The sequence below is a fragment of the Melospiza melodia genome, chromosome 3 (genome assembly GCF_035770615.1).
Source record: "Melospiza melodia melodia isolate bMelMel2 chromosome 3, bMelMel2.pri, whole genome shotgun sequence".
Lineage (NCBI taxonomy): Eukaryota > Metazoa > Chordata > Aves > Passeriformes > Passerellidae > Melospiza > Melospiza melodia.
The window spans coordinates 15188681-15207931 of NC_086196.1; the positions used below are offsets into that span (position 1 = coordinate 15188681).

General features: G+C 37.3%; 1 protein-coding gene across 3 annotated transcripts in view; it reads right to left on the reverse strand.

Moving 5' to 3' along the window:
- NBAS (NBAS subunit of NRZ tethering complex) overlaps positions 1-19251 on the reverse strand; it is a 159881-nt gene that overhangs the window by 47398 nt on the left and 93232 nt on the right. For all 3 annotated transcript variants that reach the window (XM_063150856.1, XM_063150857.1, XM_063150855.1), the window contains 4 exons: positions 15358-15587; positions 12277-12387; positions 8895-9145; positions 6587-6921 (listed from right to left, as the gene is read on the reverse strand). In XM_063150856.1, the coding sequence (XP_063006926.1) occupies positions 6587-6921; positions 8895-9145; positions 12277-12387; positions 15358-15587 (927 nt within the window). The remainder of the gene's footprint in view (positions 1-6586; positions 6922-8894; positions 9146-12276; positions 12388-15357; positions 15588-19251) is intronic.

Sequence of the window (19251 nt, forward strand, 5' to 3'; positions counted from 1 at the left end):
ATTTTACTCTTCAGGGTAAAAACTCATCTCATAAGCCTATTCTCCTCAGAGTACATAAGTACTTCTTAATAAAGTATACTATGACTATTATTTACTTGTATGTGAAGATGCTGACCTTGCTAGTCTTGTTGTCAGTGATTAACGTGCAAGTGTGAGATTATGGCAACAGCTCTACTTCTTTTAATGACACAGGAACCTGGGATGCCAGCAACACTGAAACACAGAATGGGTGGAAGGGGCCAAAAAAGGGCATCTGCTTAAACAGAGCCACCTAGAGCCAGTGGCCAAGGACCACGTTTCAGGTGGCTCCTGAGTATCTCCAATGTGGGAGGACTCAACAACCTCTCTGTGCAACTTGTGCCAGTGTTCACTCATCCTTCTAATGAAAAATGGGTTTTGATGTTCAGATGGAACAGCTGGGTGCAGTTCCTGCTGCCAAATCACAAAATCATAGAATGGCCTGGGTTGGAAGGGGCCTTAGAGATCACCTAGTTCCAGCCCCCTTGCCTTGGACAGGGACATCTGCCACTAGACCAGACTGCTCAAAGCCCCACCCAACCTGGCCTTGAACGCTTCCAGGGATGGGGCATCTGCAGGTTCTTTGGGTAATCATTTTTCCCAATGTCTAATCTAAACCTACTCTCCAGTTTGAAGCCATTCCCTCTTGTCCCGTCTCCATCATGCTCTTATCTGTCTCCATCTTTCCTGTGGGTTCCCTTCAGGTACTAGAAGGCCACAATTAGGTCACCCCAAAGCCTTCTCTTTTCCAGGCTGAACAATCCAAATTCTCTGTCTTTCCCCATAGCAGAGGTGCTCAATCCCTCTAATCTCACCCAACTCTTTGTTTGCTACCACTGAGCATGACATTAGATAGCACAGAACACACCTTTGGCCAGCCCAAGTCAGCTGTCCGGGCTGTGTCCCTTAACCACTTTTTGCCTACCTGCAGACTATTCAGGGCTGAGGTTTGAGATAAAAATTAAGCCTTGACACCGTACAAGCAGTGCTCAGCAAGTCAAAATCCCAGTGTGGTATCAACACTGTTTCAGTCACAAATCCTAAGCACAGCCCCATTGAGGCTGCTATGATGAAAGTTAACTTCATTCCCACCAGACCCTGTAAAATTCATCTGGAAAAAGTTTAAATGGAAGTTTAAGGAACAAGTTAAAGAAAAGATATTAGTAAAGTTTCCTATTCCATTCTCAAAGCAGATTTAATTAAAATAACTATATAAAATGAAAGGCACAAGAAAGTAACTTGCACTGATACTAGAAAAAGAAGTACTGTCAATATCCATGAACAACACAAGGTCAGGCAAGGCAAACCAACTGAACTGCAGCACAGTGATAAAATGAAGTCAAGTAATTCAAAAAGTAACATCTGAGTGCAGTCACGCTATGTAAGAACATTTCTTGTACACCTTCAGGCAATGTCATGCCCTGTCTTCCTCAGTGTTTTATACAGCATTAAGCCAATCAGCCAGACAAAAGACAGTGAACAATATTCTGGCCTTGGCCTTTTTTTTTTTCTTTTAACTGAGCTTTTTTAATACAGTTATTTTAAACAGCATTTAATGTCTCTAAAGTCAAGAAAATGATGCAGGGTAATGTTCAGTTGTAACAGTTTCTCATTCCACACCTCTTTGGTATGTGGTCAAAAGAGTACTACTGACTCGGAGAAAATAAGTCAACCTTTCAACTGAAATCACTAAGTTGCAAGAAAAGTTCTTTTCAATCTTTTAAATCACAATATGGGAAAGAAGTTATAAAAGATGGAATGTTAAACAAAAAACATCATCAGCTGTAGTCTGATGGAAGTCTGCAATACAGTACCCATGTAAATAAAATTTCAGCTTCTCTTTCTCTACAGAAGACCAGACTGATGATACCACTGCTTTTTATTCTGTTTTCCCATCTAAAGCTGTGGCCTTTTCTTCTTTTAATCAACATATTGTGCCAAGCTCCATTTGTAGCGTGTGTTCAATAATGAAAACAGAGTGATTTAAAAATATTGTTTTCAGTTGTGTTGTTTTTGTGCTAGGCTTTTTTTCCAGAGTATTGTTAATCAAAAAACCATCAGGGCAATGACCTATGAGCTCCACAACAGATGGTTCTTTGAAGACATAACCAACTCTCTAGCACAATGAACAAAATGCTGGCAATGAAGGAATTTAAAAAAAATCCCCGAACTATCTAAAATGCTTCACAAAGATCACAGAAACAGGAACAAATGGAAAATCATCATGGTAAGAAGTTGATGTGAACATTGCTATAATTAACAAACTATGACATCAACATTATTTAAAAGCAAACAGAGCTGCTGAGGAAAAAAGGTGACAGATTCAAAATGCATGCAAAAATATGAGCAGTCATTCCAAAGAATATTTGGAATATCTCCTCTTTAGAAAGAAATCTGTTCCATACACACAGACAACCTTTTCTTAACATTACAGAGACTGAATGATTTATTATTTAGTCAGAAAGACTTAAATAGTTATACAGAGTTAAAGCATATCTGAGTATAAGTGCCACAAGCAGGAACCTTTCTACTGCTTGCAGCAGTGAGCTTCTGTGGTCAAGGGACCAGCCCTTCAATGTGTGAGGATGGCACTGACAAAGGCTTAAGGTCCTTGCCTGTTTCATTTACCACAAACACAAAAAAATATTGCATCAATCTATACCTTCTTCAACAACATTAACTATGTTACTTTAAGTCTATGGTTTTCTGAAGTCCCACTATGATGCATCTCTGCTCACACAGTTCCCACCACACAATGTGACCATTTAAGGAACCCTTAAGGCCTGGGAACTGAGTCTCATCTTTCAGGTGGTAACTCATTTCTACTAATTTCTACCAGTTTTTTTTGCATTTTGACTAAGTATCAGCACTTCCACGAAATACTTAAATATGCATCTGTTGTAGGAATAGAAAACTGATACAGCAAAGTATTTGGTCACAAAACTAGACTGGGAAGAAAGTGCTGAATTAGAGATTAAAAGAGTGAGCACATGACCAGGGCACCCTCGAAACACATAAAATTTAAGTAACAGGTGCAAGTCAAAAGGCTGCTTTTATGTAGGCAGTGTTTTCCAGATGAAAAATGGAGGAAAGAGACCTCAGAGATAAGTTTCCAGAGTCAACAATGATAGAATTTCTCACTGTACAATTCTACTTGAGAAGTGAACAGGATCCTGAGGCAAAACTAGTTGCAAGCTGTGAATCCCAAACCCAGTGCATGGCACATTAGATGATATGACCAACTGTTTCAAGCACTTCTTGAGCATCTTTCATGGCCAGAAAGCTAACAGGTCTCTACTACAAAATTCTGCCTGACCACAAACCACAATCATCTTGCCCTTAGTGTTTCTTTCATACAACTCCTTCTCTCTACTCTCAGGAGGGTAGAGAAAATGTATTAGAATCCTGAACAGAAACAAAGGAAAATAATCAAGGTGTTTCAAAACAGACACATAGTGGAGGATATCCACTCTCTCCCTGTACCATTCATCTGGAATAAAGGAGAAATAACCTTGAAATACTCAAGAAACATTAACAGCAAGAGTTTCAAGTAGTCTGTAGCAATGACCACATGTAAAGACAGTACATCGTTCTCATTAGACAAGCCATGCCCTTGCTACCTCAGTTCAGGGTCAAGTCTGGCAATTAACATCTCGGGAGGAGTCGGAATCATTGCTCATAAGAATGAAAAAGTACCTTTATGAGATAGAAGGGAACAAAACACCTAAGCCAAGACAACAGTTCTGCTAAAAAGGCTTCAGAGACAGCTGATGGAACTAAAGAAAACATGCTGGTCTACTCTGACAGTCAGATCACAGCATAAACTCTGTGCTGACAAAGTTTCTTATTAACCCAGCTAGAATTTTTTTCACCAACTTCTGATATAGACACAGGTTAGACGGGTTCTAATAAACCTATACTAATATTGTGGGGACATTAAAACAGTATTTAAAGACAGAACAAACTGAAATTCACCTCATTAAACATGGTGTATAAATACCTCAGAAAAACTGTCACAAACGAAAATAAAGAAGATAGACACAAAAAAAAAAACCCCTGGACACTATTGCCTTTTCATTTCAGTTAAAGTTAGTGAAGACATCTCTAGATCTTTTAATAGAGTAAAATCTAAGAAATCTCATTTCTCTTTTGCGCTTCACAATAAAGATATGTAAGAAAGCATAGTTAAATTTTTATGCTAGAAATAGCCTTTCAAGTAGGTTTCACTGGGCAAAAAGAAACTCCACATCTGGTAATATCTGGTAACAGATAAGTGTGCATTGAAAGTGCATTCTTTCAAAACCAGGCTTTCAGCCAGATGAGATTACAACAGTTTATAATTTACATTATTACAATGCTGAGAAACTACATGCATTGGGCCAGAATACTTTCTCTGTGGAACACCTTATTCTGAATGCAAAAGCCTGGTACTAAGCACAAGCCTGCGGCACAATGAATTTTAGGATGAGCGCAAGTAAATAAATACAACCACACCAGTGTCTGGTGGAGTGAGAATGCAACAGGGCACAGGCAATCCAGGAGGCACCTGGAATGCACTGATGACAATGTCCTTCTCCAAGTCATACAGGAACCACCTAGGAGAAGTGCTATGCTGGAGCTTGTTTTCACCAACAAGGAAGAACTGGAGGGGAAAGTGACAATCAGGATCAGCCTGGGCTGCAGCAGCCATGAAGATCCTTAGTGCAATGAGGAGAGTGCACAGGAAGTTCACTGCTCTGGACTTCAAGGATTTGCATGGTAGAGTACTAGGGGATAAAGCAAAGAGGGACCCAAAAAGGCTGGCTGATATTGAAGCATAGCCTCCTTCAAGTGCAGGAACAATGTACCCCAAAGAAGTAGTAGTCAGGCAAAAATGCTAGCAGGCCTACAGGGATGCACAAGGCGCTCTTGGAAAAACTAAAAACACTAAAAAGAAAGCCTAGAGAGGGTGGAAACAAGGACAGGTACCCTGTGAGGCATACAGAGGAACTGTCCCAGCAGCCAGGGATCAGGTTAGGAAATCTAAAACACTGCTCAAACTAAATCTTGCCAGGAATGCCAAGGGCTACAAGAAAAGCTTCTGTAGGTATATTGGTGAGACAAGAAAGACTAGGGAAAATGTGGGTCCTTCCTGGAAGGAAATAAGAAGTGGGGTTACCTGAGACATGGAGAAAACAGTGTCACCAATAACAGTTTTGCATCAGCCTTCACCAGCAAGTGGTCCAGCCATGCTACCCAAGTTGCAGAAAGCAAATGAAGGGGCTGGCAGAGTGAAGAATAAGCCCCTGCAGAAAAATCTCATGCTCAAGACCATCTAAGGAACCTGAAGGTCCACAAGTCTTAAGTCCTTAACAGATGCCTCTGTGGGTTGTGAGGGAATTGGTGCATGAATTTGCTAAGCCACTGTCCATCCATTTGAGAAGTTGTGGCAGTCTGGAGAAATTCCCACTGACTCTAGAAGGGGAAATAATAGTCCTCATTTTTAAAAAAGGACAACCTAGGGAACTGCAGGGTGGTTAGTTTCATCTTGGTGACTGGCAAGATCATGGTGCAGATCCTCCTAGAAACTATGGTAAGGCACAGAAAATCAGGAGGTGGCTGGTGACAGCGAACACAGCTTCACTAAAGGCATATCATGCCTGACAAATTTGGTGGTCTTTTCTGACAGGGTTACAGAACTGTTGGATGAAGAAAGAGGAGCTGTAACTGGTGTCATTTACCTGGACTGGTGCAAAGCATTTGACACTGTTCAGCATGATGCACAAACTGGAGAGATGGATACGACAGATGGACCACTTGGTGGATAAAGAACTGGCTGGGATGGCTGCATACAAGGAGTTGCATTAAGGGCTCAATGTCCAAATGAAGAGCACGGACAAGTGTCACTCCTCAGGGGCTGGTATTGGGACTGGCACTGTTTAACATCTATGTCAAACACGGACAGTGGGACTGTCTGAGCCCAGAGGAGGCCACAAAGATGTGCAGAGGGATGCAACAACTCTCCTATGAGGACAGACTGAGAAGCTGGGCTGCTCAGTAAGGAGAGGAGAAGACTCTGGGAAGACATTAGAGTAGCCCTCAACACTTTAGGCTGAGGCTGCAGGAGAGCTTTCCAAAGGACCTGTAGTGATGGGACAAGGGGGATGGCTTTAATGAAGGAGGCCAGGTTTATATTATATAAGATAGATGGAAGAAATGCTGAAATCCTCCATGGCAGGGAGGTTGGAACTTGATGGTCTTTAAGGTCTCTTCCAACCCAAACTACTCAATGACTCTATGAAATACACAATATCTTATTCTCAGTTGAATGAGCACATGAGGTCTCTGAGGTTCCATCAAAACTCTCACATGCACAGATCTAACTTCCCTAAGTGAATAAAACTCCTTTCTTTTCATACTGGCTGTCATAAAAAGAAAAGGTAGGCAGGGAAAGGTTTACAAATTTATCTTCAAATGCTGCAAAATGAAAACGGTAATATCTCCCGGGACTTTCTTCTTGATACTATATTGAGCTCATATATTATATGCTTCACCTGAGGACTAAAATTCTTTAAAAACATCTCCTTACCTTTGTGACAGCTTTGGAAGAAAAAGTAATTTCATCAAGGAAAGTAGCAATATCATCTGGATCGAGTCTATCAAAGTATTTGGAACACATTTCATATGCATGTAGCCACTCCTCCATGGTTTCTGGTATTTTTTTAATGAGGTGGTGATCACCATTCCAAAAAAGTTTTTGCAACCACACAGTATAAACAGAACTTGGTGACAGCATGCTGCCATCTTTTTTAGGAATTTTGGGAGCCAGTTTAGAAATAGATAAGATATTTTGACTTGTAAGGATGGGCTCCAATGTTTCCAGAGGGTTTTCAATTTCATCCGTTAGTTTTTTGTAATTAAGACCTAGGGACAGAAGGAGAAAGAGGTAAAAGTTATTCATAATTACATCTACTCCAAAATGACATGTGAAATAATGAATACACTAGCAACTGCAGAACTAAAAAGACTCTAGCCCATCTCCTTTTACAAACATAAATACTGACAGACTTAGATTTTATGATGTCTTGGTGCATGTGAAATTTCTCAATCCATGGAACGTATTTTAACATTATATATCACTCCAGCAAGGGGGAATGGGTTCCAACTGAAAAAGGGCAGATTTAGATTAAATACATGGAAGAAATCCTTCGCTGTGACGGTCGTGAGTCACTGGAACAGGATGCCCAGAGAAGCTGCGGATGCTCCACCCCTGGAGGTGTTCAAGGCCAGGTTGGGTGGGACACTGAGTAACATGGTTTAGTGGAAGGTATCCCTGCCCATGGCAGGGGATATGGAATTAATTCATCTCTAAGGTCCCTTCCAACCCTAATTGTTCTGTGATTCTATGACACAACCCGAAAAAAGCAGATTCTCAAAGAAGCAAGAACATATATATAGTATATAGAAGCATGCTAGAACTTAAATGTAAATCCCACAAAACCTCATGCAAGTCAAAGCATGAGTCTTCATTAATTTAAAATATGTATTCTGATCATGTAACAACTGGTACTTACCGCTTAGGAAAAATTGTGAGGCACTAACTACAAGTAAACTAAATAAGGTCAGCTAGAGATAGGACATGTAGATCCATTTACATCAATATTTATATAATCAAGAGTCATGCTACTACTCTGCTTCCCAGAGGAAGAACATCCTTGCAATTAATTTACCAACAACAGAAGTATTTCTAGAAATTATACTATTTTGTTTTCTTCTGCATATAATTTCTGAAGTAACTGACTTCTATTGCCATGTTCTTATTCATACACTTTGGGCCTGCAACCTCTGCAAACACTTAGCTGTTGTTCCTTCACTCCTACCTCTAAACTGTGCTGAACACTGAGAATTTTGATTAGGCATGTAGTACAAAGATTTAATTTTTTACCACGCAAACTGATGAATTTATGTCTGACATATTTTCCCAGGACTTTTTTTTTTAATAAATTGCTTAAATAAATGAATGAAACAATAATTTCATGGCAGAATTTTCTTTGGCAAGCATCACAGAACTTGATTGTTGAATAATATCAATAAGAACTGAGGGTTACCCCTCCTCTCCAAAAACTGACTTTTTTTTTCCTGCAATACATGAATTCATAGGCACCATCTCTTCAAACTTTGCAGCACAGTTAGTGTCCAAATCAAATTAGGTTCCAATACTGATCAATTAATTCATCCTCACAGGAGGTAATGCCATACAGTGTGTATTTTTCAATCTGAAACTGGATTTGGAGTTGTATAACTAAAATTCAAGAAAGTATCCAACTAACAAGCAAATTGAAAGTAGTATTTCAAGTTCCTGAATGCTTAGCAGCGGAGTATTTTACAGTAATTGTCTGAAAATGTAGGGCTACAAACAACGCTGTAATTCTGGGAAAGGAAAAGGTAGTATCACGGGTAAAACATAACTAAAAATTATCCTCTTTCAGACAAACAAACACAAAATGCATAAAGTCCCTAATATATTCTGTAATTCAGACTCTCGAAAGGTAAACTTTCTTAAGCCCATTGAGAATATTCATGTTAAACTTGCAGTGTTAAAAATTATACTCTAGGAACTTGACATTTTTCATTTAAAATTTCACTATGAAATATCACCAATAATTTTAATTTGCATCACTAACAGAAACCTGTTCTTGCTTTTTCTTGCTGTAATCAAATAATTTCCAGTAAAACAAAGAAAAAGAACTTGCAACTATATTAATTGTATTCATCTCCTTTGCTCACAGAAAAGAAACAATTACCAGGAAAACAAACTAGCTGAGCATAATCATCCCAATACTTACATCATAAAGTAATAAATACAGTGATGAAGAAATCAACAGGTACTCTCTTACCTGGTGCAACCGCTTTGAATTTTTTCAGGAGTCGTATGTGAGTTTCAGGTTTAAGAGCATGGCTCACCACTTCTGAGCAGCCACAGTTTTCCAGGAGTGTAAAATAGTAAAGCAACCGCTGGTGATCTTGGCCTTCAATACTTGGGTAAACATATTTAGCCATGTGCTCATGAAAGGTCTCAGGACTGCTTTTCAAAGTCTCAAACAGACCAAGACTTTGTGCTCTTTCTTCTATTTGCAGTGTCGATAACCTGTGTTTAGAAATAACTTTTGCTTAAAGGCCTGGATGTTCCATGAAAGACTCTTACAGCTGCACACCTGGGAGAGAGGACAATCCTTCCCTCTCTTTAGGGTCTCACTCACAAACACTTAGATAACTGTACTCTCTATAAACAACAGCTAAGCAACTCTTTTATTTCCTGATCCTGTTACCTGTTGGACATGCAGATTAAGGGTTACGAGTACTGAAGTGGAATTCAAAGCAGGATTTCACATCTGGGAGTATAGCTATATGTAAAAAGAAAAAATACATCCAGGACATGTGTGAAGGAAGACTTTATTAAATATATTAACCAGCTACTTGCGGCTTAATGATGTCCAAAGATCCTACTGCCCAGTTAGAAGCTTTCCCAATCCATTACATTCTGTTTTCTGTAGCTGATGAGTACCTGTGCACATCTTGAGAGATATTATTACTGAAAGTTTGGTCTTGCCCAGCAATTAATCTGTTTGGCACTATTATTAATGCTTAGGACAGTTTACCAAGACTTTGACAGTTTCACGAGTTGCTTCTCAAATTATCATCCATGAAAGCTTATGAAAATATCAGTAAGCTTTGGGTTGACCTCAGTCAGTCTCACTGCTTCAGGAAATTCTTTCCTGAATCTTTTGAAAAGAATACATTAGCCTTTTCACAGTATGAATTCAGACACCTCCAGCTGACTACATAAAAGATAATCACTCTTTTTTCCCTTGGCTGGGAGAAAAATGGGTGCATATGGGTGCATATCATCTTAAGTTTATCTGTCTCAACTCAAAGTTTTACCTAAATCTGAGGAAAATCTACTTTAAAACTGATTAAATTAGAATTTCGTAATTTCCATCCCCAAATAGACATGCTGTAAGTTAGTGCTTCTCTTTAATATCCAAGTAAAATGTCTCTGTTTCATTCTTAAAGATGATTTTGTTATAGCAAATACCACAAATACAACCTTCTCAGTTTAAAAATTAACTGATTTCTTAGGGAGAATAAGATATTTTTTAGTTATTTTTACATCTGTGACCTATCCCAAGATGGTTAACATTACAAGCATTCTTTTAATTCTACAGATTCTTCTTATTTGTTATTTTTTCTACAGTATTAATGAAAACAAGTATAATATTAATAGAAATAAAGAACCATCCACTCTTCATATTGGAGAAAGCAGACACTTCGACCTGATGTACTTCAAGACTGTGATATGACTATTTTTTTGTGTTCATACCCAAACTTGAAACTAAAAGCCAGTTGAGCATTAAAGTACATGAACAGGATTGGCAGATGTTTGCAGTGTTTTTAGGGCAGGGCTGATTGCAGATAGGAAGATTTTATGGTGGTGTTCAGAAAGATTCTGGAACAAGAGGTTCTGTGATAGACAAAAGTTTGTTTTGCTAAAATCGTAAATTCCATTTTATAGAGTTTTGATAATCAAATGTGATCAGATTCCTCAACAGAAATAACTAAGTTTTCTCTTGCTTTTTATAAAATGTCATTCTGAACAATTTCCAGACTCATATTTCACAATAAAGTCATTAATTCTTTGTCACCAAATAATCAAAAGAATAGTTAATACAAACTATGTTAATTCAAACTATGAAGCTCTTTTGAGCTTCTCCCTATGTAAAGTGGCTTACAGAAATACTGTGTATTTGGTTAAAGAGATGAAGTCTTAGTATAAACTTAATTTCAGTTCAGAATGAATGCATAATGAAACATCTATTATTAATGCAATAATCCCAAGATTCAAATATACTGTAATGGTCATTTGCTGTCAATCAATTTTAAAATGAGATTATGATACAAAAATATGCTCAGCAGCATATCATGCTATTATACATCAACTTTTAAGACTTTCTTTGAATTTCACTAGAGAAAATATGGTTACTCTGTACTTCTGTGATTTCAGAATTCTATGAATACTAAATCAAGGAGGACAAGAACAAAGAAAACAATAGAAAACTGTTGCAAAACAGTTGGTAATATTCGAGTCTCAGAGAAGGCAGCTGGCTCTTTCACACTCAGCCCAGTGTTGCCATGTTTATAACCTGACTGTCTGTTTTGTTTAAAGCAGTAAATAATTTAGCAGCATCAAAATTTAGAGGGTACGACTTCTCTGTTTTTTGGAGGAAGTGAAGAAAAATCTCAGAACATTATTTCATCTTCTCCAGACAATTCACTAGGCTTTGTTTTTTATGCCTCACATTTTATAAAATGTTTCAGTGCTTTTTTTAATTAATTGTTAATGTTAAGAGACGTTCCAACACTGCTGCAAGCTAAAGGTGCTTTAAGACTGCAACACTTGAAACAAACCAAATTCATTTCATCATATCTGTCAGAACAGTAGGTAAGAGCTGCTGCATTACACAGGGAGTTCTACATCACTGTCATCTGCATGTGCTATTCAGGCAAGTAGCTTGGTCTTCCATCAAATGGGTTTATTCCTCTTTCAGTAGGCAAAAACTGCCTGACATGATGTAAGAGGTTAAAATAAATAAACACATAAATTTAAAAATAAAGGTCCTAAAGCCACTGTGGAACAGACATTATAAGCACCCCTCCCGTTGTGCCACACCTGTGCCACGCTTGGTCTGCCATAATCTTTTAGGCTAGAACAGTTTCAGTAAAACATTATTTAAAAAAAAACCCTGCCTCTATCAAAAAATGAAACTAATATGAACAAATGCACAATGTGAATAGGGATATATTTATTTCCTCTATTATGTAGAATACAGGTCAATAAAGAGCAAAAAAGAGTAAAAGAGAAACTATCAGGTTTCAGGATATATTACAGGGACTGTCAGAGTAACTCCAGGATAAGTTGCTACTGCAAGAGAGAACTCAACATTCAAAGTTATGGAAACTTGAACACTGAAACAAAGTCCTGGAATACTCTGAAGAACAGTAAGACACACATGGACTTTTAACCTTGCCTGCAACAGCAGCTTTCACAGCTGGCTGCAGAAGCATTACGTGGAAAAGACAAATATTCCCATACTATCCCAACACAAGACAAATGAACACACAACCCAAACTCCACTCCCAATATAATTAAATTATGTCATACTTCAGCATTTATTTCTATGTAACAGAATTGTATGTGCATTTGCAGAGGAGACAACTTACCCACTGTCAGTGAATAAAAATTCCAGATGGGTCATGTAAACTTCCCAAAGTGGAACATTGTATCGCTGAGCCAAAGAAACAGCAATTTTATAGACATTTTCTTCAAGTGTCCTGGTTGAGGACAGGCATGAGAGAAAATAAGGAAAAGTTATGTTAAGCCCTATGAGACGTAATATGAAAATAAATGCTTATGTTAGAAACTTACTATGTCTTTTTCATAAAACAAGAACATAGAAAAAAATTTAAATAAAAATACATTAAGCATGTCCTTCTGCATTTACTTATACTTGGTGCTCCATTTGGGAAAAAATAAATAGAAGAAAAAAAACTACAAAGATATTTCAAAGACAGGAACCTACACCACAAACACTGGTTCTCAATGGCAATTTCTACTCAACACTGTGTTAAAGCAAAAATCTCAGTTTTCATTCCATTTCAATTACAAAGTGATGAAGGATGTAACTCATCACAGTTAGCATTTATTTGATTTAGTTGCAACACCGTATTTTAGCACAACTGGTATATAAATCCTCAAAGCTCTTCCTAGTAGTTCACAGACAAAAACACTCCCAGTTTTTTTAGACTAAAAGGAGTGAAGATGTCCAGCTCATTCTGTCCTAAAATATTAAAAACTACTTTTCTGTTAGTGCATAAACCCTTTCACAAAACAAGAGATGGAGATCATGGTAAAATATGAAAGCTCAAAGTTAACTTCATATTAATCTTTACTACTCCAGTATAGTTTGGTTCAAACAGAGATGAATGGTTCTTGTTTCTAGGCTGGCATAAAGGCAATACTGTTAAGGCTGATTTTTGGGTTTTGGTTTCACAGTTTGGTTGGGTTCAACCTTTTATCTCCAGGATAATTCCAAGAAAAACACTATTTGTGTGTAATTACTTCCTCATAGGTCTGTCATGAACAACTTCTTTAAAATGTACTTAATGTGAATCCTTGAGGAGGCTCTGCCTGAGTTTGGGCAAGATGACCTCCAGAGGCCCCTTCCAAGCTCAGCCATTCTGTGATTCAGTGAAAGAGGAAGATGGTATGAATGCTTTAGTTGCAAAATAATCCAGTCAATCATACAAATCAGGAGTGGCTCCTGGAACTAGTGGAATCCTTTCCTCCTGGAACTTTATCAGCTATACCACAATCCTCCCCTTCTGTCTTAGAGTGGCATGCAGCAGCAGCCTAAGGCAGTGGCGGTTTATGGAAATTATACCATATAAATGAAGAACAGTACAAGCAATTTATTCATTGTCAAGGTAATGACAAAAGCAAGCAGCTGTTGCACAATGAAAAGCTGAAAAAATGAACTTTCAGCTTTCTTTTACACACCCTTTTTCACGCCCAGCCCTGCCTGCCTGTTGGTCTGAGTCCAAGGACTGCCAAAGGAGACCTCACGGAAGGTGAGCACAGGCACACTTTGGATGTATTTTGGTGTTGCTTACCCAAGAGTGGCGCAAACTCAATAAACAACAGCTTCCAAAGATATACACCAAATACAGAAGATAATGCAGCCTAGTACCAGTTAGCTAGTTTTAGCAAATTGCTCCAAAAAGCTGTTTTGTAAATAAAATGTAATCTTTTCCAGGTGTTGTTCCTTCAAACAGCACTTCATGAAAGATTAAAAAACATGAGGCACTTAATTAAAAAGTAAGAACAAATATGCTACACAATTACATTGAATTTGTGCATCTTTTCCATTAGAAAATGCAGATTAAGACTCCACTGAGAAGATTAAAGCAAGGAAGCTGCAAGCTGAACAAGTAATTAACTGGATCTCTGCAAATGCCCAATACGGAAGTGCCACTTCTAACCCTTTCATATCGTGTTCTTACTTCTACTTACTGTAAGGAACTTTTTTTTCATATTTACTTTATTTTACAAGAGACAGTATCTATAAACTCTGGGGTGAAAATGTAAGTTATCCTGCTGTAATCAAAGTGAGTATCTGTAATAAGAGAAGACTACTTGTACTGAAGTTTCTGTAGGTAGTCATCAAGATGTAACCTACTGACACACCAGACAGATGAACTTAGTAACAATAGATACAAAGCAGGCAATTTGAATGGAAACATTAAAAGACTATTAAAAGCTATTTTTATGAATGCAGTGACAAAATCTGCAGCGACAAGAGCTATTTTTATGAATGCAGGAACAAATTTCACAGATAAAGCATCAGCTTTGTGTCCAAAACCTGACCTTATACAACCACTCTTATTTGGTATATCAATTCCATTTAGTAGCAAATTTCTATTGGAATTGTAGCTATGAGTAGCTACACATGTGGAAAACTGAGAATATTTAAATATGCTCTTCAAAAGCTTTATGCAGACATCAGCTGAAATTCTGAGATTATATTTAAAGCTTCTTATTGCAGAGAACTCCTTCTCTGACAGTGTGTCAACTAGTCAGCTGTGACTGTCCCTAAAACATAAGTCATATTCATGACTTGTTCACAGCCTTAAGTACCTGCATGCAGGTATTAATTAAAGGTACTTTTAATATGAAAAGTACTATCCTATATCCTTCTTTTTTTGTATTCTGGATTTCTGAAAGATGAGATAAAAGCATGCTAAATATCAGAACATATGTGGTGAAACACTTCCAAATGACTACATGGAAAAAATAAAGTGATATACAGCAGTTCTAAATAAATTATTAAGAATAAAATACAGTTTAACAACTCTTTTTTTTTTCAACTATAGTTCATTCCAAACTTTGATGCATGGGCATACCTTAATAGATTGCTAGGGCAGGTTTACAGGAGATGAAGGAAACAGACCAAACCTTCATCTATGCTCTGCTTTCATTAATCCCTGATTAATTTTAATATTAGAAGTTAGTAAGTGAAGAGTTATAGATTCAATTATAAATCCATTTATTTGAGCAACATTTCATTTAAGTAGAGCAGTTACATAGAAAAAGTTCCAATTGTAGCTGTATTACAGTGTAAATCTCAAAAGCAAGTAAATTATCTCTCTAAAGGTCAGCACTACTTTCCATTTACTCTCCTAATTTAAAGCTTAAAGCTACTCTATCCTGAAACAGAGAAAACAAACCTAATACAAATTACTTACTCTGCCAATCCTAGTATTGTTTCTCTCTTGTACTGTGCATCTGCTGTGAATCTCTGCACGTCCACTCCTTTGCCAAGTCCTTGCAGAGTCTGAGCCTGAGTGAAGTCCAGCAGTCGTTCATTGTAATAATGCAGCTGATTTATCAAACTGCTGATTTCTTCAGGCCAGTGTGCCTGGGAATACTGAGTAACATGCTTTGTGACCATCTGAATCAACTCTTTTGGATCAGCCTGCAAAAATAACAAACAACAAACTAAAAAAAAATCCCTGTTAATTCTGAACAAAGAATTATCAATATATAATTGACCCCTGTGTTCAAAACTAGGAAACTTGTTTCCATTTCTGAGAAATTTTAAGTAAACAGAATTTAAAATTTTCTGTAAGGCCCATGTGCTCTGATACCATAATTTATCCTTTTGGAATGTTTTAGACTATTCCATATGATACCAATATTTTTAAAAACCCCAAACTTACCTCACCAAATTAATAGTAACAAATGTTTCACTATGACTGAATTTATTTCTTTTTAAATTCCTCACTTTTATTTACATTGAAACTAGGTAACTGATTAATCAAACACTGAAGTAAAAGAAAAGTTACTGAATTTCTGATATAAGATTGAAGAGAGGAATAGCTTTTAAGTGTTGAGAACTAATACTTTCAAAGAAGTACTGCAGTATCCACAAATTACTCGAAGCATTGCCTATACTCTGAATCCTCAAAGAATAAAACACTGATCATCTATGAAGTAAGCAACCTCACTTTTCAAAATACCTTAATCACAAATAAAACTTATTTTTCTGTGTTAGAAATTACACACCAAGTGCATCTGTTATAAACCATTAACTTCTGTAGTCAAAAAATCCTCATAGCAAAGCAACAATTTAGAACACAAAGCATGAAAAAGGAATGCATGTACTGCGGAGTGTTCCAATTTATCTCAACATCTGGACAGTGGCTATGCCTAGGCACCTCCACTTGAACAGAGCTCTGTGTAACATCTAAACACTTGGCTTACTTGATACCTTGATTTCTCTCTTCCATGAAAAATGAAGGCAACACCAACTCAATGCCCAAAAGATGCACTGTGACTTCTGTGTGGCATCCACAGAAGAGTCAACAAAAAATATCTTAGGATCCAGTGTAGATGAAGTATTTCCTAAGAGAAACAGCTGATGTAACTGCTGTGATCTCAAAAATGTTGAGTGTACCTGAGCAATATACTTCGGGTTTTTACTACAGAATTATTCTGCAACATTAGAAGACAAACTTGTGAACATTGAGTGCACAGCTGCGTAAAACACGCACCAAGTTTAAACCTTGAGGCGTGCTTTATTTTTTCTGTGACTTGCTGGTGATTCTAAATTGATTTTTTTCCAAGTATCTTAATTGACAGGCTGCTCACCAAGACACATTAAATGCTACAGGGCATCCTTTTTCCTCTTCACTCTGCACTTCTGAAGCCCTCCAAACATTGCAAACTCATTGGTTTTATACACAACAGCAGCACTTCTCTAAAGACTGCTTAGGAGATTGGTAGTAGAATAATAAAACTTCACAAAAAGAGACAGGCAAGCAGAGCAGTGCCTCTACAACACAATTATATCAGCTGGAAACCCATCCACAGCTTATTATGTACCCTGGTATCTCATTCTATGTGATACACCAGAAAACAAAGCATGGAGACAGGGTAAGTCAGAGCAAGACAGGGAAACATGTTTAACATAACTGCCTAAAACCTCCGGTGCACTGAGAAAGGCAGGTTCCTCAGGAAACCTATGGGAGTAAATTTTCTCTCTTTTGTTAGCTTTCCCCTCTCTCCATTAAGGGCCCATGTGGTATATTTCCGTAAAAGCACCTGTGTGTAATCTTCCATGCTGCCTGTTTATGGTCCCAAGGACCTTATTTGGAAATAACGTCTTGGGGTCTATTGGTCTTACTAATGTCAAATCTAGAATAAAAGAATCTGACACCATGTGAATACCCATGTATATATAACCCCAGATATATGTGGCAAAATAAAGTGCAAACTATTCAATCTAGAAGATAAAAATTATACATTTAGATTAAGAAAACACAACTGAAGTTTGTTTACTGCAAGTAGTTTCCAAAGATTGTCTTACTCTATTCACCATGAGAAATCTTTCAATCAAGTGTTATCCTCTTATCTCTTAAAAAACCTATGGCCTAAACTATCGCAGCATATGAATCCGAAATTAGAGAAATCCCACAGTCTTCTGTTTGGTATCAAGATGCATTGAACTTGTTTTTCTTAATTTTAAGTACTCATTTTTTAACATCTTCACATTTTTAATAATGCATATCTTTTAGAAGAAAAGCAAAACTATTTCTACATCCATTAAATAGCTAATTCAATTAGACATAATGCTTGTTCTAATGAAACAGTAAGAAAGAAAAATCACTACAGCTGCATCACCAGTTTTTAAAAAATGTTTTAACAAATTTTAATTGAAAAAACCGCAAAAACTAGCTAGTAACAGTACCTGGCCATGACAAAAATCGGTAAAATCAGTCAAGTCTGAATCTTACTGCAACATTCACAGAGTTTTTCAATTTTTGGACATCCTTCAAATTGTAACAGACAGCAATTTGTGTAAATACAAATTAATTTTGACAAGTAAGACCAATAAGATGCCATATTCAACTTGTTCCCTTCATAACATCACCTGTCAAAACCCACACCAACAACCCCCAAAGAGCTACTATACAATTCTCTTGGTTTTTCAGAGTCCTTTGGCCAGTTAGAAATTGTGCTTAGGTGTCCAACTCCCCAGTTTGCCAGATAATCTCCTCCAGTACTTCTAGAGAGATGTCTGAAAAAAGCTTTCTCTCCTGTGATCATGCAGGAAGGGCATTTTACATGCGTACATTGTAAACACAGGGTAAGTTTCCAAAGAAGCCAAAGAGCTGACCCAAATGTATTAACACCCTTAACTCAGAAGCCTCCCTAGCACTACGAGGGGAAATCCCTCAGGAAACCCCTGCCCATGCATTTCACTCAGCTCTTGGGCTAACACTATACTTGTGCTGGCAGAGGCCTTACCTAGGAATTAAGAAAAAAAAAAGAATGGAGAGAAAACAAAAAGCACACATCACTTCAGCACAAAGCTAATTTCATTTCATGCTCTTAAATGTCATTTACTCAGCACAGGTCGTCTTTCTATCCCTATTGCCCCACTGGTTGTTAACAATCCCTCAGCAGGGATTCAGGGTCCACCTGACTAAATGTTTTAAAGCATTTTTTCTGGTCACCCTCTGGAAGTGACATCAGTGAAGCCCCTCAATATGTGAGCCACTGTGATAGTATAAAAGCAACACTGGTTTTATAAGCAAATAAGAGATTTTGATCTTGGAATATCTTCATTCTTATGCCTGAGTTAATCTTCCATTTTTGTGGCTTTTTTTCCAGGCAAGTTGGTATGCCTTCTTTCCTCTTCCAATCTATGTAAGACTTAATTAAGTCATATGCATCAGAAACAAATTTAAAAAAACAAACAAACAAAAAATATGATCTACTATGCTGCTCCTCTCCTGCTCAGGAAGTGGCAATAATTGTACAACTATGGTAATACTAATTTAAAAAGAAAAATAAAATAAAAAATAAATAAAATGCTCTCTTGTGAACACTTTATCACCAATATAATAATAGATCACTGTAATGCTATTTGGCTTGCTTACTTCTTTTAAGACCAAGAAGCCATCCAATTGTTCTTAAATAACCTATTACTCTTTTGATTCTGTTTTTAATGTAAATAATCTACAGACTGCAGTACAAAAATGATCAGAAAAAGTGATCAGAAAAACTGCTTAGATCAGAGGCCAATCTACTCATAATCACCTCAAAGACAAAACTGACATGGTAGACCTCTCTGG